Consider the following 23,456-nt stretch of genomic DNA (forward strand, 5'->3'; position numbering starts at 1 on the left):
TTAGCATTTCTGTATAAGGCATTACCCACTTATCAGTTAATTGGGGTGACCATTGTTTGCAGGTGTGATGTTAATAGGGGTGATCATTGTTTGCAGGTGTGATGTCTAGAGTTTGACTTTAGGTGTGTCCCAAATCGCATAATTAGGCACTATTCTACACCATTTTGTCGTATAAATAGTCTAAGTAGTGCGTTCATGCTGAAACTCTAAAAATAATAAGTGCACTTTAAATACGCGGATGATGCACTTATTCAATCGTAAAAAATAAGAGTAGAATGATGGACTCTTCACGCACTCAACGACCGCATCTTTGCTCACGTAGCAGAAAGAGCGGCCCTTTCAGGTGCTCATGTTGGATTATTTATTTTGAAAAGTAAAATTCTCCGTTAAGAGTTATTACCGCATCATATATAGATATATTTATTTTACTAATTTGGCAAGCATCAAACTTCATCAGGGAAACGGTTTGAATTTCCGCTTAGTAAAAAAAACATTATGCTGTCAATTGTGTAAGTGCATAAGTAACACAGTGCATAAGGGATGCAGCTTATATCTTGAGTTCTATGTGTGACCTGATGAAGACCTTGTGGGTTGAAATGTTGTCCAATTAAATTTGTCTTTTGAGATCTAAATTGGCAGTGTGCCGATTAAAAAAAAAAAAAAAAATTCCATTGTGTTTGCTTGATCAAGCACCTGCCTTCAAGATTTCCCTAGATGTGTGCACACTGATGTTTTTATTTTCAGTGTAAAAACATACAAAACCACTGACAACCAGCGTTTAGGAAGTGTTATTGTCATAGCTACTAGGGTAAGGTATCGTTAAATTTATCAATTCCGAATCCAGTTCTGATACGGCTTATCGATTTCGATTGTCAACAATTCCTGGTTTCGAATCCATTGTAAAATTTAAAATAAAATATTTTTTCCCCGTTTATGACAGAATTCAGATTAGTTTTAATCCAGTGCTCCCCACACATAGACTTTACTTGTGTGGGCCGCCCAGGTATATTAATGGCCGCCCAATTATATTTAGTGACACCTTTTATTTTTTTTACTATTATTTTCATCCTTTTACACTTTTTTGTTTCCGCGCAACATAAACAAACATCCGCGAGCGATTAAGTAGAGGAAAACCTTCTCTCCTTTACCCATTTCATACTGCTCATTCATACTGCTCATTGTGTGCGAGAACTGTCAACACTCCCCCAAAGGTAATCTCACGTGCTCTGCAGACCCAGAGACCCGCACCTTTCTATGTCTGAACAATGTTTCTAAATCTACTAAAATGTCCGGGATTTGGTTTTGCTTTCGTTTTCTGAGCTGTCGTTAATTTTATGGGCACAGCTGCGAGAGCTAGAAAGACATTAAATAATTAATTCTTTAATCTAAACAACTCAGACAAACCTTACGAAATACTCTGAGAGGACAAAATTACATCTAAATTGGCTGCAGAACATTTGTACACGATTAGAAATGGGTAATTAAGTCATTTGGCTTATTTATATAATCTACAAGTTTTTATTCTTGTAATTAGTGTAATTTTTAGAGATGTCTGTTTTTATTCTTTTTTTCTGTCATTTATTTCTCATTTGCTGTATATTTCAATAATTTGATGATGGCAATATAGTACATATTTTATACATTTAAAATGCTTTGGCAATACTGTACTAATTGTCATGCTTGAATGAGAGATAGAGAGGAGCAGATTTGATCTGTCAGTGGGTGCACATGGCTCCTGAATGGCATAAAAGAGAAAGTGTTTTCTTTTATTATTTCAACAGTCATTTTTTTAACTTTACCCCTTGAAAAGAAAAGGTTTAACACAGATCCTTAAATAAATAAAAATTGTGTTAAAAATCAAATGATGTTTTGTTTGTCGCATATAGTTAACTATTTATGTGATCTGTCTACCACTGCAAGTATTTTTCAAACCCATGCAGTGTAATCGATCTGATCACAAATGGACTGGTAACACTTTATAATAAGGTTGTATGCATTTACTAACATGAACAAACAATGAAGGATACATTTATTACAGTATTTATTCTTGTTAGTTAACATTAATGGAAATAAAGTTGTACATTATTAGTTCATGTTAACTCGCAGTGCATTAACTAATGTTGACAATTATGTGTTTTCATTTTTATTAAATTTGTTTAACAAACATTTTAGCACATCGAAAGTAATTAAATTATGTATATTTCATTAACAACAATATGTTAAGTATAAAATAATAATCAGGAATTGACCGTGCGCAAAAAAAAATCATCATGCCAGTTTTGAGGTTAAATTTGCATCTGTGAACGCTGCTTTGAATAGAATAAATTTGGTAAAAGCACAATAATGACTATACACATGAAACAACATTCACAAAGCTATGTCTTATGGGACAAACACCAATTTATGGGTGCTGCCTAGCTTGCAGTTTGAATAGAATGAAGCAGATTTGAAAAATCTGGATAAAGGCAGAAGATATTTGCAAAAGAAGAAGATAAAAGAAAACATATCGGGACCGTAAAAAAAAAGAAAATCCTTCATACATTTTTTCGACTACAATACAAAAGCTAAGATTATGAATGACGGAGTGTAAATCAGTCTCTCCTGCGTGCTTCATCAGCGCGTCCTGCTGTTTATGAATGAGGAGCCAATGTTTAGCTTCACCTTAAGGTGTGAACAAAACTAGCACCAAAACGTTTAGCTACATGCTCAAAAAAAAAAAAACGTTAAACTAAAATGCACAACACTTACTGGTTGCACCCGGGATACACAATGAATCTAACATGGTGCATTTTTTAAAATTTGATGTTTGTGAACCAACTGCAGATGCTTTGTCACGTTGGGCATGACGCGTTGCTTGCAACATGTTAGTTTATTGCAATGATTACACTTAGCTTTGCCATCATTTTCACCACATGTAACTTTTTGAGCACATGTTGCGGTCCATCTAATGTTTAGACTATAGCTAATTTAAGGTGCTTGCCAGCGAGGAAGTTCCTAGCAGATTGGCAAGTGAGGAAAAAAAAAAAAAAAAAGTGTGCACATACAGGAATCGATAAAATTTAAATTTTATAGCAAGTATCCGAGTCTTCCTCTAAGTATTCGATTCCAGAATTGACTTTCAATTCCCAACCCTAACAGCGACACAAAAAGAATGCAGAAGCAGAAATGCAAGTCAACACAGATGTATAATTCAGCCTTTACTTCTAGCCCAGCAATGTTTTAGTGCTAGTTTTCCTGGTTCAGAGCCAAAATACACTGATTTGGAATTAGTCTTCGAACCGAAACTCAAACTGCCTTGGTGGAAATGCGGTAAGATTTGAATGAAACACAGCATTATTATGACAACAAGTATAGAAGAATAGAGAACCCGTAGTGGTTTGAGAGCAGGTGGAGTGAGTGCGCTGTTGCAGATGGCCGTAGACATGAGGAGGAGCAAGGGGTGAAGCAGTACCTGCACTGAGCCCCCGTGCCTGTCCGCTGCCAGGTGCGAGGTCAGGTAGGAGGAGTTTGTCTGGCGGTTGGGCTGCACCTCCCATGCTCCTCTGCGGTCGGAGATGGCCGTCTGGGCGGATGGAGGAGGTGCGGGAGGAGGCGCAGGACGGGGGGAGGTGTGGTGAGTGAGCGAGAGCGGGCGCAGTGAGGCCAGGTGGCATGCAGCACAATGTAGGAATGGAAACCAAGAAGAAACAAAAAAAGAGCCAGTCAAAGCCAGGAAATGGCATTAGTGACTGTGGACCAAGCGTCCAATCAATTTAAGAAGCAAACACCCCAAAACCAACACAAACAGAGATTAAAACAGGAAACGGAAGAGAAAACTTTCTCCCAACTTGATGAATGCCAGGTGGAAACTACTTCTACTATAAATCAGGCATCCAACACGGAATATCTATAGCATAAATTCAAGTGGAAACTACCTAGGAAACTACCTACAGCTACACATTACATGCAAATACAGTCTGATAAGTCTTCTGTTTATCTAGACGAGATAAGGTTACCAAAAATCAGACAAGAAACGCAAGTACACAAAAGTGTATAGTACAACTGGGCTAAATGCACATGAAGATGATTTTTAATTTTGAATTATGTTAAAAAAAACTTTAACTAATGGATAGACAGAGCAACCTAATAAGCATCTTAAAATGTAAAATATTTACAGAACACACACAGAAACAAAGGTTTTAATTAAATGCATACTGTACCAACCATGTCTCATCAACATGGGGAAAACGTAAAAGTTAATCATCTTATTTTTATTAATTAATTACACTAAAAGCAAAAAATAAAAATCACTAACAAGACTTATTTGGTCATTCTATTTGATCATTTGATAAATTTAACTAACTTTAGGATCTTGAATTAAATATTGCATTAATTTTACATTTATGCCTGCAATCAATCAAGAAGCAGGCAAATTGAGCAAACGTGTAAAAAATGCTAATGTCTATAAAACATTGATTTTATCTTTAGTTCCACCACCTCACACATCGAATCTTCAAATCTAGAAATCTACAGTTTTAACTTAAAGTCTTTTGTGGTGAAAATTTCTGCTTTTTTGAATAGATCTTGATGTGGCCTTATTAGTGTTTCAGTGCCTTCTAAACACTCACTAAACACCAGAACCTCCACCAAACTGATGATGAGGCAGTTTACGGGACCCTGTGTCTTTCAGCCAAGGATTTCTAAATATATCCACACATCCCCTCTCTCTCTCGCTCAAGAACCCTAAGATTACAGACCTACATTCTTAATTCAATAGAATAATCAGAAACCACCTTAAATATAATGACAACAAGACATCTTAAAGTGCCCCTATTATACAATTTTAAAGGGTCTGCTAATTTTGTTTTGGGTGTCTCCTATGATGGGGTCACATATATTACAGATGTTTAAAGAAAGTAGAATTTTCTCGTAATAAACAGGTCAGCAGTAGGACTTTTCTCTCAGGGGGCGTTTATGCAACAATGTTTTGCCCAAAATGGAAAATTGTGTCTTGCCTGTTTGTTTTTGTGACTTAATATGAAAGGACAAAAATAAAATATATCTGAAAACGGGTTTTAAAATGGACAATTTAGAATAACCAACCAACCATTGTCCTTGTTAACACCCGAAAAAGGAAACTCTTTCTAAATGATGATGTCAAGCGTGCATAGTACATCTTTAAGGAGGTGTAGATTAAAGGCAAGTGAAAAAAACCACACAAAATGGCGGAGTATCTGGTCGCTTATTATGTTCCTTCAATTATTATTATATATTTCCAACAGGTACTGTTTACTAACAAGGTAACAGCGTCAAATAGTGGCTTTGGCATACGTAATAGTTGTTCAATTTCACAAATGTGTAAATGCGGATTTGGTTTGGGTTTAATGCCATAATAGCTTCTGTGGCTATTTTCATGGTGAGAAAAAGTCAAGATATAGATTATAATAAGGTTTTACAATTTATTTTTGATAAAAACTCTAAAACAAGGACTCTAAACGAAGTCCTTGACCAAACCAAAAGCAATATTTTGAATGGTTTATTAATGGCTGCGAGCGTTTTGGGTACTACTTATGTGCCCTGAGCGCCTCGTGTTTTAACAGCCTTCTGTGCCTCTGTTTTTTTCCGTTGCGCTCAGTGCGCCTGCATTTGAAAAAAGACCCCTGAGAGGAAAAAGCGAGCTACGTCAGTCATGTCATTTTCATTCTCCAATCAAATGAAAGCAGAGGTGGGGTTTCCGTTGAGGTGACAGCAGTTTTTGACCTGTCAAGACGAATACGGATACTTTTAAAGATGGTGGAGAGACTAGTGGTGGCTGTTTTGAGTCATCCGGAGCTGTATGACTTCTCAAATTGCGAATTTCACAATATTATTAAATACTACAATTATAACAATATCAACAGCAGTGCTCGCACACAATACGCAGCTGATTCAGTGGTTACCTAGCGACATAAGCACAGCACACTTCATTTTTTTTCTTGGAAGTGCGGTGAGCCTCGAGTTCTCAGAACGGAAATGTGTGTTTGGTGTGATCGGCCTCTAACAGAGTTATCACTTAAAAATTACTTAAAGATGAACTGAATAAAATAAATTCTGAAATCAACTGAACTGAAGTCTGAAGTCAACACAATCTAATAGAACATGCTTGATAGATAAAATGCTTTAACAAATGGAAGAGGATCTTCTCCAAATATTAAAAACATCCTGGAGTGACCGATTCTACAGTGGGTAAAATCAACGTGGTGCAGTGGGTTGGAAAATTTAAAGAGGTTTCTTTTACCAACATTATGGAGTTTGTTTCTTGTTTGTAAATCCAATTTTCTTTGGCATTTGTTATTAACATATGAACAAATTGTTGATTTTAGGTCCAAAGGAAATACTGGACAGGGGTTTGAGGTTTGTCGCATGGTGGAGTTGGTCTTCATTGTTCAGTGCTTCAGCTTTTAGCAGAGACATTTACATTCCACTAGTGATGTCACGATTCTGGAATTACTGAAATTTTAAAAAGTGTCCATTTCCAGCGAACATTTGAGCGCATTCTTAAATAGTCCTGATTTGCCATCGTGTTCACATGGTTCAGTGTCTCTGTATCTGTAGTTACACTCAGTAAACAGCGGTTAATTTGAAGTGATGACCTTTCCCTTCTAATCAGTTATTTCTGTTGAGCACTTGAACACAATGGCAAATCAGCGCTTTTTAAGAACGCACTTAACAGTTGTTAGCTAACAAATGTTAGCAGGAAATGGATGTTTTTTAATATTTCAGTACCGATTGGTACCGAATTCCAGTATAGTGACAACACTACATTACACTGAACTAAACTGAACTTTAACTGTGAAAACTGGACTGAAGCGGTTTCAATTTACTAGAACTCCATTTATGTTATGCTATTTGACATGATCTACATTGTAAAGTGCGCTATAGACAAAGATGAATTAAATAGAAAATGTGTCAATAGTGCTTCTTTTGAGTCTGATTCTCCATTCCCTTTGATTCCACACTGTCCCAATAAAACTAGATATAACAAATAAAGATCCTCCAAGTCCAAACGTTTGTAATGAAACTTTACTAGTGCTGGATGATCATTTCTAAGGGAACAGATTGTTTGATAAAATATTCTTGTTTCTGGCTACATCATTGTGGTGTAAATGTAGCCTCGGTGTCCTACTCTGCTCTGATTGGTCCAATTAAATATGCTGCCAACACAATCCTAACTCTTCCAGGCCCCAAAGGATCAAGGTAGACAATGCAGAATAGGCATGTTTGAGCAGGAAGTAAGACCGGAATTTCTGACGACTCATTTCAGGCAGTTCAGAAATGGTTCTTAGTTTTGGGTATCATGCACTTACATCTTTAAAAATGTGTAATGTAGCTCTTTGTTAATGTAAAGGTTCAAAGATGTAAGTGCATGATTTCCAAAACAAAGAACCATTTCTGAATACAAAGTAAAACACAAAAGTGAAGAAAATAAAGAAAAAGAAAAAATACAAAGTATGAAAAAGATCATACCTAAATAATAATAATAATAATAATAATAGGCGCAGTGGGTAGCACGATCGCCTCACAGCAAGAAGGTCGCTGGTTCAAGTCCCAGCTGAACCATTTGGCATTTCTGTGTGGAGTTTGCATGTTCTCCCTGTGTTCGTGTGGGTTTCCTCCGGGTGCTCCAGTTTGCCCTACAGTCCAAATACATGTGGTATAGGTAAATTAAATTAGCTAAATTGGCTGTAGTGCATGTGTGTGAATGCAAGAGTATATGGGTTTCCCAGTGTTGGGCTACAGCTGGAAGGGCATCCGCTGCGTAAAACATATGCTGGATAAGTTGGCTGTTTATTCCACTGTGGCAACCCCTGATTAATTTAGGCACTAAGCCGAAAAGAAAATGAATGAATAATAATAATAACAATAATAATAATAATAGAGGCACTTTAAAAGACAAGTTCAGTTAAAAACATTCTCTCACCCCACCAATGCAAACCATATGTATTATTGTATTAATTGTCCTTTGACCGTATACACTTAAAATATCAGAACTAAATTAAATCCACCAAAAAATCTTTTTAATGAGCCAAAATCAAAAATTAGCTTGAGCAGATGAGTTTAACGCAGGGCATTTTTGTGAGATGCGCAAAGCGGGTTTGCTCTTGCAAACATAAGAGAGAGGCAGGACAAGCACTTTGCAGAAACTGGCAAATTAATCAATATAAAGTCTCTGGTGTCAAATATACACATAAAAAAAGTAATTTTAAAGAACTTCTATTCCCAGCATGCACTCTGAGCCATGATATGCTAAAGCAGTGCATGCTGTTAGCAAGCCAGTTGCTGAGTGGACAGGTCTAATGATTTTTTTAAAGCTTCATGTACTGTTGCAGAAACCCTGTACAATCAGCTCCACCTCCACCAGCTCTGGTAATGCTTGAGCAAATCTCACCAAAATGAGTCAAGGCTGTTATTTCACTCCAATATCAGATAAAAATTTCTATAATTTGGTCATATTTTGGTCTTCATGTCAATCAAGCACCTTCTCAATTTGAATTACAATACAATACAAAAAAAATAAAATAAATTGCAGTTAATTTATTTTTCATACAGTTATTTATTTTATTTCATTTTACTTATTTTATTATATATATATATATATATATATATATATATATATATATATATATATATATATATATATATATATATATATATATATATATATATATATATATCTATATATATATATATATATATATATATATATCTATATATATATATCTATATATATATATATATATATATATCTATATATATATATATATATATATATCTATATATCTATATATATATATATATCTATATATATATCTATATATATATATATATATCTATATATCTATATATATATATATATATATATATATATATATATATATATATATATATATATATATATATATATATATAGCTTATTTTAATTTATTTAAATTACTTTATTACTTAATTTATGTGATGGCAAAGTTCCTGCAACCATCACCCTTCTCTCCTGTTTTCCTTCAGAGTTGTTTCAAATATGTTGATTTGAAGGTGAGTAAAAATTTGGTATTATTATAACTAGAGATGTATCGATTGACTTCAAGTTCTCAAATATAAATAAGGCCAACATTAAAAAGATAAACAAAATAAAATATAAATAAAGCCAAAGTAAACATCACATTGGGGCAACATCACGAAACCCCAAAATACTCAGAGTAGGAGGTAATTTTCGGACGTTGAGGCACTTATGTTGTTTAATCTCATGCTTTTTATAACATTTTTTTTTTAAATAAAAGTGTATTTTTGTTTGTGTATTAAGTCAATTATAATTCTTAGACAGAAAATCAGCTAAAATTGGAATTGGCATGTCACAAAAAAAGGAAAGCAAAATTGGCTAAAAAAATTGCAAGCTATCACAGTCAGTGGAGGACCATAAAAAAAAAGAAGGGTAACACTTTATTTTGATGGTCCATTTGAGTATTAGTAGACTGTCTGCTTAATATCTGTTGATATGCTCCTTCAACAGACATTTAACTGATTATAAGAAACTTTGCAAGTATATGTGAACTTACTCTAACCCAAGCCCCAACCTAACAGTCTACTTATAATCTAATGAGATTTAAATAGCATGTACATTAGATGCAATGTAACTTAAATTCAACAAATTGACGATCAAAATAAAGTGTGACCAAAATAACTTTTACTTCATTACTACACATTTTTCATGTGTCTCTACACATTTAAAAACGTTTCCTTTACTGCATTCCAAAGTATATCATATTCCTTTTTACTTGGCAAGAACAGGAGATTCTCAATCTAAATCCCCGTGACTGATGGCAGGAAAATTAAGTTACTAACGGTGAATTTTAGGATTTATTTTCATGAATGAGTCTCATATTTAGGATGAAACTTTCAGTTGTTTGTTTAGTAAGTGTGCTGAGAAAGGCAAGCTTTTTAATTCTTACAATAGCTAAACTTTTACGCTAGTACTTTGTCCACAACTTTGCTGTGACTAACATTTTGCCTCAATCATGATGTATTTTATTTCCAGAAATCTTTTATAAACAGGTTCAAATAGATAGCTGCCACTTTGAATGATTTAATGTGGTCTTCCTGAATGAATGTTTTCTTTTCATAAATAAATGAATAAATAAATTAATTAATTAAAAATAAAATAAAAAAATGTAATCAATATTTTGCTAATCCAGATAATTTAATGTGGTTTTACTGAATAAATGTATTCATTTCCTAAATAAAAAAAAAAAAGTTAAATTGTATCAATATTTTGTAATACAGTGTTAAGAATGTGGGGACACTTAATTGTCAAAAAATAAACACTTGGACATAATAATAACATCATTAAAATACTTTTTCTTTCTTGAGATGAAATAGCCCAGCCTTGATTTGTGAGATTCACTCATTTGGTTCAGGAGATTGTGTATCTCTAACAAATGGACTAAAAAATGTGAACATCTATTTTTTTTTTTTTTTTTCAATAATAAAAGACGAAAATCGGAAAGAGCGGAAGATTACCTGATTCCTCAAGGGCTGGTGCTGGGAGGGTCTGTCCCGGTGTGCGTGGCTCTCGCGTGTGATGGCAGACGCCCCCGAGTCCACATGGACCGTCCCAACTGGTGTGGGCTGAGAAAAACACAGCAAAACAGACACAGCATCAGTTCTCAAGGCCAAAGACAAAATAGATCCTACTGTGAAAGAGACTTGTATGCAGAATCCGCTGTTTGGTACCAAGTCAATATGCAAATTTTAATATGCAAAATTTTAGTCCCGCTCATGAGTGCCACCTTAAACCTGAGGTTCTAGTCTTCTGAAGCTGGTCACACACTCGATGCACCACTCATCGCTGCAGCACGCATATGACAGTTGGAAGTAACATTCGCCAGACGCACACATTCGCATGTTATTTAAAATGAAACTATTTAAATGGTGCTCTGTGGCATGGCAGAAACATGACAGTGTCCTGAGTCGTAGATGACCACGGACAGCTGTCAACTTGTGGCGCCGGTGTGAGTACCCTGATAGAAATCTATGCTTAGAATTCTACAATGCATGGCGCTGCATGGCGCATATGGTCTATGTCCCCCTTGACTACTAAAGGGTAAAACTTTGAGATATTATCACATCGCGTAAAGGGTATTTTTTTTTCCATTTGCGTCTGTGACGCATGAAAAAGTCTCCTATTCATCAAACTTGCAAGATGTAGGTTTCCTAACAGTTAACTGACCGTTGTTTAAAGCAACTGAACGTCCTTCAAGAACAGCGCATCTTCACTTTGCTCTTCACGTGTAACACTTGTGAGCACTGGCTGTACCAGATACATTATATGAGAGACTTGCTTTGTTTACCAAAAAACTGGATCTAGTTGGATTTGCAATGTAAACCTTTAAAGGTAAAAAGTAAATATTTTTCATGTTTTGTTTTTCCTAAAATCATTCTGCATAAATTTATACAAAAGTTTTCACAGAAATAAAAAAAAAACTCCACAGATTCTGTCTGGCCCTGCTCATCCCCTATAAAATAAACCAAGTTTTTACTGTGGTAATGAAACTGGTACTAAGAACATGTAATTTTTTTATGGGTTTTGGTACCGTAACAACACTACAGTGAAATGTTGAAATTCTTCATAAAGACAGCTTGTTGACTCACAATCTGTCTGCCAACCCAGTCATAAGAGTAATCGAAGGCATATCCTTTCCGGTCGAACAACTCTGTGAATAAGTTCCGCAAGTAATCGTAATCTGGCTTCTCAAAGAAATCCAACCGCCGGACGTAGCGCAGATAGGTGGCCATCTCCTCTGAAAACACAAATGAGGTCAAAGTTACAATGACAGAATAAATAACAGCAAAGGCAAGTCTGGATTTAAAAGACAACTTTTAAACCATTTCACTTATGCCAATTTATAATTGGCCACTTTTCAGACTTTTCTCCCCCCAAAATCACGCCAAGCCACAAATCTAGTGACTTTTGGACCAAAGTCCTGCAAGCGTGAGGTATTGCTTTCCTGGTACAGTCAGAACTCTCTCTCCTCCTGGGTTAGGTAGCAATGGCAGCAGCTTGTTCTGTTGCTCACACAGACACGAATGAGCTGTGGAAGCTACCTGAACGGTCATTTGAAACTATTTTATTTGACCGTTTAGTCTTCTCTTGCACTTGTACTACTTAGTCACAGAGCTTTGGGGACACACCAGTTTCTGAACTTGTCAGGTTAGTTTATTATGTCTTCAGTATTGAGACAATACTGTAAACACACTGAACTGTATTGATGCTGCTGCTCAAACATTAAACTTAATTAAACTGACATGCATATATTAGTGTTGTGTCAATACTGGAATTTCGGAACCAATCACTACTAAAATTTTAAAAACGTCCTTTTACCGCTAACATTTGAGCTCTGTTAAGCGTGTTCTTAAACAGTTGATTGGCCATTGTGTTCACATGCTCAACAAACATGTCTGTGATTGGCCGTGAAGGTCATCAGTTCATCACTGTTCACTGAGTGCAAACACGGATACAAGGGCCATGTAGCATTTCAAAGCCGTGTAGATCAGTCGATCGATTCATCAGCGGATCTCTTGCACGTCAGCTCATTGACAGATCAGCTGATTCAAGCAACTTTGAAATGCTCCAGTGTCTGTGTATCTGTGTTTGCACTCGATGAACATCAGTGAAAAATGATGAACCGATGACCTTCCCGGCCAATCCCTGTCAATTCTGTTGAGCATGTGAACACGATTGCCAATCAGCAGTGTTTAAAAGCGCGCTCAAATGTTAGCGGGAAATGGACTTTATAAAAATGTCAGTATCGATTGGTACCAAACTTAATTCTTTTGACAAATCTAGCATGTATATACAACATGTGGTGCAAATATAAATATCACTTTATTAAACACAGATAGGATGCGATGATTTACATTGAATTTACATCATCTACCAACTTTAAGCAGAGCTTAGCTACTTTTCAGAGAAACTATTTGGCAACGTTGCTTCTGTAAAGTGATGCTCTGTTTTCCATGTCAGCATTAGAGTTATTATAATTTGAATATGAAGGATTACAAAGCTAAACATTACATTTTCTTTTAAAATTGACTATACATAAACTGGGTGTCAGTAAATCGGGTCAACTTTATAGGCCGGGACACACCAAGCTGATGGTTGGCAGTTGGGTTTTGGCGGCCAGCATTGGGCCAGCTAGTAGATTTGGGGTTTCCACATGTCACCTCTCGTCGGGTTAATGTCAGAGCTCACTGGCCTGATTCAGCATGTAAACTGGCATCGGCCATCTAAAGAAAGTGATCTGATTGGTTATTCAGCAACGAATCAGAGCGCGAGAACAAAAACTGAAGTGATAGTAGCAAGTACACAATTCAAGTCAAGAAGAAACACAGAGGAAAGCTGAAATTGTGATGTATGTCAAGTATTTGCAAACAATATGGGTTATTAGATTATCAGACATATTTGCAAGAGCGAATTCCTTCGTGGTGACCGACGAGTACTGTGATAATGGGACTAAATGCTGTTTTGCTTACGTAGGAAGTTCAGTAACAGATTACTGCCCCTATGGGTGTGGATAGACATGTCACACAGGCATAGAATGTGCACTCTCAAATCATTTGGTTTCCACATGTTCACAAGCAACTTTTTGATCCAGACACAAGCCAACAAGAGGCGACAACACAGTTGGTTTTTGTCAATGCTAGTTGTTGAGTGTTGGCTTAGTGTGTACAGGCCCTAAGAATAGCTTCTACATGTGAAAAATGTTATGTTTTTTTGAGAGGTTCTCACCAGGAAAGTTCTCACAGAGAACTTCAATGGGAGTGTTTCGCTTTGTGTCCCCAATCTTCTGATAGCGTTCTTTCAGTGTGTCAGCCTGCAAAGTACAAAGCAACAAAGTCTCATTTTCAAGAACAAAATGAACAGCAGTTTTAACAATGCTAATAGGTTGGTTTAACATACTTTTAGACCCTGCCAAGGGAGACTCCCCCGCAGGAAATACATAAACATGTGACCCAAGGCCTCAAGGTCATCCCTTCGACTTTGTTCTGCCAAAAAACAAACAAAAAAAAAAATCATGTAACACATCAATATAAAACTGGTTAAGTAAGGATTGAAATCAAATGGCTCATTTGTATTGCGTGGCAGTTTGGTATAATACAATACAAAAGATCGAGTGTGCAATTATTTTTCTGCTGTCAGAAACTGAATTCTACGATACCTAAAGGGTGGAGCTAAATTCACTGCAAAATGCTGATTGGTTTATAGAGAATCATCACTTGCGTATTTGGCAAAAGGAACATAGGAAGTACCATTTTTTAAATGTACAGGCAAAACCAGAACTGCAATAATATAATGACCACAAGCCTCAACGAACCATAGTCGACCAAAGCTCAAAGAAAGCTTGACGTCTTTCTTGTGACAAACTGTATGTCCTCCATCATTTATGGTAAAAAACATGTGGAAAGCACAAGGCACACTGCTTCCTCTTTCTATATCTACTTTTGAAATAACGAACTTGTGTGCGCAAAAGACACCACGTTAATGGCCCCAAGCATGGCTTTCTTCTTCAAATGCAAATTACACTGGTTTTTCACATACAATATTCCTATCAAGTGATGTTGATTGCAACATTTTGGCATACACCATTCATACAGTACCAAGTAAGGGTACTATTGGTAGTGGAAATGGAAGTCTCTCATTTATAAACGTGGCATATGCACAAAACAGGTGTGGAAATGTACGTATACCACATCCTATGCAAAAGTTGTGAACTATATAAAGTAGGGTTGCACGGTTTACCAGTACTATGGTAGTATCGCGATACTATGGCTCCAAAATACTGGCGGTGCCACTGTAGTTTGTAATCGCAGGCAAGTGATCAGCAGAGGACAAAAAGGAAGGAAGACGAGATATAGGTGTGTGTGTAGACACAAGTCTGTGTTTGTTTGTTTAAATAAATAATAATAGAGATAATTCTAAAAATATATAAATAATATTCTTTATACAAATATTTGATATTATCCTTATTAAATTAATAATTTATTCTGCCATACATTCACTTTTAGGAAGGTTTCTACACAAAGTAATAAGACCCCAGATCAGTGTTACCCATACTGAATCATACTGTACTGAACCACATCGTTCAGTGGAAACAAGATAAAAGTACTATTCCTGGTTCCAATTCCACAATTGCTTGATTATTAGTTTATTCCATTATTTTAAATAATTAAATTATGATTATATTTGATTGATTTGATTGAGTTGATTCTTTTGAAAGTCTCAAATAACTGATAAATAAGTCAAATAAATGCATCACACTGATTTCAAACTCAGAAGTACTCCATTAATCAACAAACAATTGTTGGTGTCCATCCTTGGAAAGTCAATGGAGTATTGAACTAATTAGGTTTGCGCTAATGAATCAAGCACTCACAAATGAGCTCCCAAGTTAAGCATATTTAATGTGCTCAATGTGTGAGCATTGATTAACATTTATATTTGAATACAGGTCTAAATTAAATCTATTGATCAAGTAAAGCTATAGTCTTTTCAAAAGAATTGGATTAGACTTATAATTCACATGATATCTTTATGAGCTGGCCATTTTGGTTGTACAGACCTCTAACAGATAGCAAAAATCCCATATTAATAAGATAAATGAAAGCTTAAGGATTCAGAACCACACGAGGACAACTAATGCTGACAAAATATCATTTTTGGAGTGTAAATCATGCCTTTAAGTCAAGTATTTATTTATTAATTATTTATTCAGAGTGAGATGACATAGTATTGACCTGTGATTCAGTAAGTCAACAAAACAGGCGTTTTAGAAACCTGACTCATCTTCAATATCTTTAAATAATTCAGTGGAAAAAAGAAAAGTGTCCAGATTGTTTGCTTATTTTTCCCATTGTCCTCCAATGTTTCCTCTCATTCGGGTTTAGATGGCGTGCTCACAATATCAAAAGGAACCACACATTAAAACCCTATTCTTTAAAAGAACTGGTTCATGATTCCCAACCCTATTAAGCAGCCAATCAAGCCGTGGTGTAAAGCGTGAGGATAGTGGCATGCTAAATTTAATGTTTTAGTTCATTTAAGTTCAGATCAGGGAGGTATATCACACTTACCTTTCCCTAAGTGTGTATTAATAGACATGTATCGAGCTGTGCCGGTAAGGCTCTTGTGCTCCCGGTAAGGAATGTGTTTTTTGGTTTCTGGGTCAATGTATTCTTTCGCAAGGCCAAAGTCTATGATGTGGATGATGTGCTCCTTCTTGTTTCCTTGCCGCCCGATGAGGAAGTTTTCTGGCTTCACGTCCCGATAAATGAGGTTTTTGGAATGCACATACTCCATTCGGGAAATCTGAGAATCAAGCAAAGTGTGCACATATTAGAAATTAAGTATAAATTATTATATAAGCATGTACATTTTGCACAAGTAAATCACTGATCTCAGTTTTTTTATGGGGATTCATATTTTTCTTCAGGCCAGAAAATTGTATTCTTAATTTAAGTACACATGCAATCAAAACTAAACATATTGATTTAGTTAGCTCACATTGCTAGTGTTGAGGTGAAATATTCATCTGTGCATGTCATTGAGAGAGAAAAAAAAAAGTTTCCTTTTGTAATCTAAAACTAAAATCTGAAAATGCACTTGTTTGTTTTAAATTAAATTTAAATTGGTTAATGTACTTAAACGCCCCTCCACCTGTCAGTTTTGTCAACAAACAGAAATGGTGAGGAGGAGGTGTCTGTTAGGTTGTAATAACTCTCCAGATACACTTTTAACAATCTTTCTGAATGAAATGCCTAATTTACTACATCCAATCAGCAATCACAGTAGAAAAAAACAAGCCACACCCACAGTTTATTCATTCAATAATCAATTTTTTTAGAAACTGCTTTACAGTACGGAAAAAAGTGGTCGTAGCTTCCGGTTCATGGGGACTTTAAAACACAATAGATAAACGATGCGTTTAATATGCTTTATCTCTAGTGATTTAAAATAAGAGGAAACCACTGCACTGTAACCATAACCCAGACAAGGATTTTAAACTAGACTGCATCATTTTGAAATATGAAGTAAAAACAATTATCTGATGTCAGTTTGTGGAATTATGCAACATGAACCATATTTGCACAAAACAGTAGACAGGTTGAATAAAATTCAGGAGGAGCCTAAATCAGCATGAAATCTAAATTGACGTTTATTTTGCTAGCGCACATTGCTAGTTGAAGTGAAAGTGACAATTATTGCACTGAAAAAAACTGTTACATTATGGATTGATAGTCATTCTTTGATGATGTCAGTTTGATGGCATGGATGAAATATGCTTAGCCGCCACCACCAGTTTTGGGTATAATTAGTTACAGAGTAACTAGTAGGGATGGGTATTTTTAAGGTTTTAACTCCAATTAATACTTTTATCGATTCGGTACTTTATCGAGTTCTCTTATCGATGATATTTTGATGAAAAAACTAAACAAATTGAACAGAATTAACAACACTTTGTTTTATCATTACATTTTTAATGTAAAATAAAACGAAGCCAATAATTGTAAAACAAAAAATATTTTTTTTCCTGTAAAAAAATGTACGATGGTTTGAAGGAAAATGACTCAACATGAATCAACATGTTTGCCTTTTCTGACAAACATGAATTCTCATAAATGAGTTAATGGTGTTTTGGGAGTTAACTGTGCGTTTAATACTTTTGGAGCATCTTGCAATGTAAAAATAAGCAGTTTTTATAATTTCTTAATAAGCATAGTTTATTATTAGGCTATTCATATGCTATATTTGTAAATACAGCAGATGTAAAAGTATTTTTAATGTTTAAGATTTATTTAGGCTACTGCAGAAAAAAAATACTGTTTTTAATGTAACCGTTTGTTTATTTAACTATTAATATTATACTAATTTAGGTGATTGACTGCTGGCATTACGATGTAGATGATGTAACGTTTCCGTAGATGATGTAGATGATGTAACTATTATTATTATACTAATTTAGGTGATTGACTGCTGGCATAACAATGTAGACGATGTAACGTTTCCGTTAGTAGCTAGGCAGTCAAAAACTTTATTACTTTTTATTGCAGTTAACGCACTTTTGAAAGATACTTTCACTTAGCCAGATTGCTTGCGCTTCAGCTTACACAAGAAAACAACTTGTTGCGTTTGTTGCAACGGGCATTGCAACACTAGCGAAATACTATCTGTTTGGTTCACTCTGCAAGCTTATCAGCTGTGTGTGCACGAGTCTGTGTCACAAGCTATGTGTGTGCGCTTAGCGTGAGCCTCCGCTGAGTGTGCGCGCACAGCCGAGAACTGAGAGGACTTTTATACTTGATGCGCTCTCCGCATTTCGCAAGCATTTCTCATGTAAGATTGCCAAATGTGCAGACGAATATCAAATATCGCAAATTAGAAATGGTTGGTCAGTTAAATTATGCCACTGTAAGTAATGTTTATTCAGCAATATCTCCCCAGTGCCGATAGCAGAAACGTCAACTTCAGAGCTTATCGATACTTCGGTCTTTTATAATTTAGCACCTATCGATAAAGTACCGAGTTACCCATCCCTAGTAACCAGTTACTGTAATTAGATTACTTTTCCACAGAAAGAGTAAGGGATTCATTTTAATTTAATTTTACTTGTAATGTACTTGTTAAAATTGTGTACATGAATTTAACAGCTCTGAATCAATCAATTAAGAGGAGACAAATAAATTAGTAGCGTCAGAAATTTTTCAATTAATGGTATGTATGAAATATTGTCATTGCTTTGATATCTTTTGTTTTGATTCATGTAATGTTTATTATTATAATGTAGTTTTTAATAAAGCTAAAATTTAAGTCGTCGTCAAGTTTGATTTCTATTGTCAATGCGGCATTTTTTATATGCAGGACTTTTATGCTTTGCATTTTTAGTGTTAAGTGAAATAATTAAAGAGTTACTTTTCAAATATAGTAATTAAAAATCTAATTTAAATACAATTTTAAATTGTAATTAGTAACTTTTTTGAAGTAACTTACACTGGCCACGACCCTCCAACCATTAGTGTTTTTTTTTTGGTAAATGACAGATGAGGAGTGCAAATTTAAAAAACTCTCTCCATACACAATATTCCTGTTTAGCTGGAAATAGAAACTTTACTGGGTTCCCCTCATAAATGCTTAAACCACCACAAATCAAATGTTTGCTCTAGCTTTAAATAAAGATTCTCACTTTTGAATGGAATTAACAAATATTTTGCTTGTATATTGAACAATCCACCTGAAAACTGTCATCTGTGAAAGTGTTATCTGTACAGTCTTTTTATTTAATCTCGAAAATCACTGAATTGCAGAAGTATGAAATGAACAAATGTCAATATTTGTTCAAGATGTTAAAGTTAATGCAGAATATCTTGTGTATTTTTGTGGGTGTTCAGCCATTCCCATGCGGCTCCTGAGCTGCCAAGTGCTGTATTTTGAGTGTTGATACATCGATGCTCTGTCTTCAGCTTGTCTGGCTACTGTTAATGCTTTATTTACACACTTGGTACAATAGAATTGCTGCAGTGGTGTTTGTGTGGAAGTCCAGAATGCATTTTGGAGCAGTCCCATGCAAATCACCAAAATAGCGAAACCGTTTCTACATTTTTCTGTGTAAGCAAGTATTTTACAGTATTTTAAAAATAGACAAAAATGTCAGTCGATGTTTTCAAACAAATATATTTGATTTACCAAAGTCACACAAGTGCCATTTTAACATCTGTCACATCTATAACAAAGCTATTCAAAAAAATGTCAAATTAAATAAAATCAATTATGTTCTATAGTGAGCCAACTCTTAAGGCTGATTTTGACTTCTGCGTCGAGTGATCGACGAGACCCATGGCACCCGCCTTGTGCGTAGCCGTGCATTTATATTTCTGTGTGCTGTTTGCTTTGCTCTGCAATAATGCTGGCAGTAAGGTGTTATGTTCCTCTGTGTACCGGTACCAAAACGGTGCCTGAACCGATACTTGAGCCACAAAATTGACAAAAAATACTTTATTTGAATTGAACAGTATAATTAAAGTTTAAAGTATACATCAATTCATACTTTCTATAATGAATTGCATTAATATATGAAGAGTTCAGATGCAAAAGCCGCTAAACGCCACTTCCACCAAAAATGAGCTAATGACATTGAGTGAATGCTTTAGGCAAGTACTACATGTTCAACAAATATTCTTGCTTCAAATCATCTACATCCCAATGTCAGCACATTCATAAATAACAGTTTGTATGTAATAGCCTCTAAACGCCACTTGCCTTTGACAGCAAAAGCCGTTATGTCCCGAGAACCAATAAGGCGCAAATCGAATCATATGTTTTCAATGTAGCAGCGCGATAATACAACGGCTTTTATGAAGAGACTGTTTTATTCCTCTTTCAATTTTAAAAGACGTAGTTTGATGAACTACATCAAGCCTGTCCAATTGTCAGTAAATGGCAAATGAAAACGTCCCTTACCTCAAAACTCATTATAAGCCTGCATTATAAGAAAACACATCGTACAGTCGGAAGTGTAGCATTCATTCATAATGTTTTTTGTGCAGTGACGCTACTTTGAATGAGTCCATTTTACTATACATTAAACGCCAACTGCGTTTCACGAAAGACTAAGTTAAGATGCCCTTCTTTTATCCCGCATGAATGCTATGAAGCAAACAAGAGATGAAAAAAAGAGAGTATGGTGAGAACGAATGAATGACAGCTTCTAAAAGTGTCTGAGACATGCATTTTTTGCACAGTAAGCTTACCTTGTGTTTTATTTGCTAATGTAAGCTATTTTTAAAAGATAAATATAATGTATTAAACTATACATTATTTAGATTAATTCAATAAATTATATTACTTTTTTATTAATGGACAATGCACAGATATTGATGTTCCACAATGTTTTTACACTACATTATTTTAATCTACCAAGCTTAGTTTACAATGTTTATATTGCTCTACTTACGTGAAATGTAAATCCCAAATATCAGAAATAACAACAGATTGTTAAGATTTAATCAATGTCAAGATTTAATAAGGTTGATCAATGCACCTGACAGACTTAATTCATTCATTTCCTTCTGCTTAATCTCTGGTTTATCAGGGTTACCACAGTGGAATGAACCGCTACTTACTTGACAGATTTATGTATCTTTAATTTTAAGTGGTTTGTGTAATGTATTTTTCAGTTTGGTAAAATAATTTCTAATTGCATCTTTAGTGATTTTAAACCAATTACACTCTTGTCCTGATAGGTGGATTTAGAGGTTTTTGCAAAAAAAGCACAAGTGGATTTAGCTGGTTCTGACACAAAAGAAAATGTACCTTGTTAAAAACCAAAGAATTGTTTAACGTGACAGTTTAGAAAAAAAGTTATTTTATTTACCAGCTAATAACCTTATCATTATCTATAAAAATGAAACTTATGTACCTAATTGTAGGAGCCTGATAGCAAATGCTCAATCACAAAAAAAAGAGGTCTGATGGATTTAGAGGGTTTTGCATCTAGTTGTACCTAGTATTGCTATCAATTAAATTACCCAATAAATTGAATTTTTAACATCTACCCACCACCATTTAAATTCATGTCCCTGTGACAAACTGAGGTATTGAATGAGAATATGATGTAAGGACTGATGGAGGAATATTGTTTTAAGGGAATTGCATAACTCTGAATGAAAAGAAAAAAGAAAAAAAAATGCTGTTTACAAGACACTGCTGTTAAAAACACAGGCCCTGTGCACTCACCAGCTGAATGGCTATCATCAGGACGGTCTTGAGGGAGAATGTTCGGTCGCACAGGTCAAAGAGATCCTCAAGACTGGGGCCGAGAAGCTCCAAAACCATGGCGTTGTATTTCCCACAGGGCCCGAAATAGTAGACCTGAGGCAGACCATCTACAATAAAAAAAATATACAAGATATAACATTAGTTATGTAGTAATTATTGATGCAACATAACTAAATATAATAATAAACCACTCAGTAGGACCTCCATGGTTCAATACGCATATGTAAAATAGCATTGTTTCAGATTATTTTTTGTTTTGTTTTTTTAAATCAGTGTCTTTTATTACTCATTGTACTGACTCTCTGTATGTTTGAATGTGTAGTTGCAATCAGAATTATTAGCCCCCCTTTGAAATTTTTGTTTCTTTTTTAAAATATTTCCCAAACAATATTTAATAGAGCGAGGAAATTTTCACAGTATTTCTGATAATATTTTTTCTTCTGGAGAAAGTCTTATTTTTTATTTTAGCTAGAGTAAAAGCAGATTTTAATTTTTTAAAACCATTTTAAGGTCAAAATTATTTGCCCCTTTAAGCTATATATTTTTTTCTATAGTCTACAGAACAAACCATCATTATACATTAACTTGCCTAATTATCCTAACCTGCCTAGTTAAGCCTTTAAATGTCACTTTAAGCTGTATAGAAGTGTCTTGAAAAATATCTAGAAAAATATTATTTACTGTCATCATGCAAAGATAAAATAAATCAGTTATTAGAAATGAGTTATTAAAACTATTATGTTTAGAAATGTGTTGAAAAAAATCTCTCTGTTAAACAGAAACTGGGGGAAAAAATAAAAAGGGGGGGGGCGGGGGGGGGGGGGGGGGGGTTAATAATTCTGATTGCAACTGCATGTTCATGGGCTGAGACACTGCTCTCTGCAAGTAAATGTACAATCAGTGAGTGCTAAAATGAGGAATGCTTTGCCTTGAGCGTGTTGTAACCAATTTTTGAATTTGTACTCTGCATTTTACCCATTAAAATACACAAACACAGCAGTGAGAACTGAACAAGCCACCACCATAAACACAACCTGATGAAACAGTCACGTTTTGTAAACTCTGAGTCCCATTATTAGCCAGGTTTTGACAGTACACGAGCTCATGTGGGATCAAATGCGCACACTGTAAGCCGCTATTCTTTTTTTTAAACTAAAATAATTTAAGATTTGTTCTTTAATCACTGAAGCATGAGTTTAAGATCTGAAAAGTGACAATTATTTGACAGGTTCAAATTACTACAATGGAACCACTTTCTGTTTGCTATTTTTCAAAGTATTTACTTAAAAAATGAGGCAAAACTATTCATTTTTATTTTTTTACGGACAACTTTGTTCAATCAACTTAAATTTGTAAAAACGATTAAGCTAATTTTAAGGATTTGTGTAGAACCCATTATTTTTTTTACAGTGTTGACTAAATAACTGTTGTCATTTAAATAATGTTTAACCTTTACTTAATTTACACATTGCAGTTTATATACAGTAGGCATGGGACGACAACTGTTTTCAACGTATATCGCGGTTTGGAAAAGTCAAGGTTTTAAAACCGCCAACATTTTCTGCTAGACCATTCCTATGGTATACGCAAGGCCCCGTTTACATACACCGCCAGTTAA

The 23,456-nt window shown here is 34.9% G+C and overlaps 1 protein-coding gene across 3 annotated transcripts in view; it reads right to left on the reverse strand.

Moving 5' to 3' along the window:
- csnk1g1 (casein kinase 1, gamma 1) overlaps positions 1-23,456 on the reverse strand; it is a 110,868-nt gene that overhangs the window by 23,766 nt on the left and 63,646 nt on the right. For 2 of the 3 annotated variants that reach the window (XM_056462304.1, XM_056462303.1), the window contains exons 5-11: positions 21,797-21,945; positions 16,141-16,375; positions 13,970-14,055; positions 13,799-13,883; positions 11,662-11,810; positions 10,531-10,638; positions 3,452-3,562 (exon numbers count right to left, since the gene is read on the reverse strand). In XM_056462304.1, the coding sequence (XP_056318279.1) occupies positions 3,452-3,562; positions 10,531-10,638; positions 11,662-11,810; positions 13,799-13,883; positions 13,970-14,055; positions 16,141-16,375; positions 21,797-21,945 (923 nt within the window). The remainder of the gene's footprint in view (positions 1-3,451; positions 3,563-10,530; positions 10,639-11,661; positions 11,811-13,798; positions 13,884-13,969; positions 14,056-16,140; positions 16,376-21,796; positions 21,946-23,456) is intronic. The other variant, XM_056462305.1, reaches the window with a different exon arrangement.

This window comes from Danio aesculapii, chromosome 7, assembly GCF_903798145.1.
Source record: "Danio aesculapii chromosome 7, fDanAes4.1, whole genome shotgun sequence".
Taxonomy (NCBI): domain Eukaryota; kingdom Metazoa; phylum Chordata; class Actinopteri; order Cypriniformes; family Danionidae; genus Danio; species Danio aesculapii.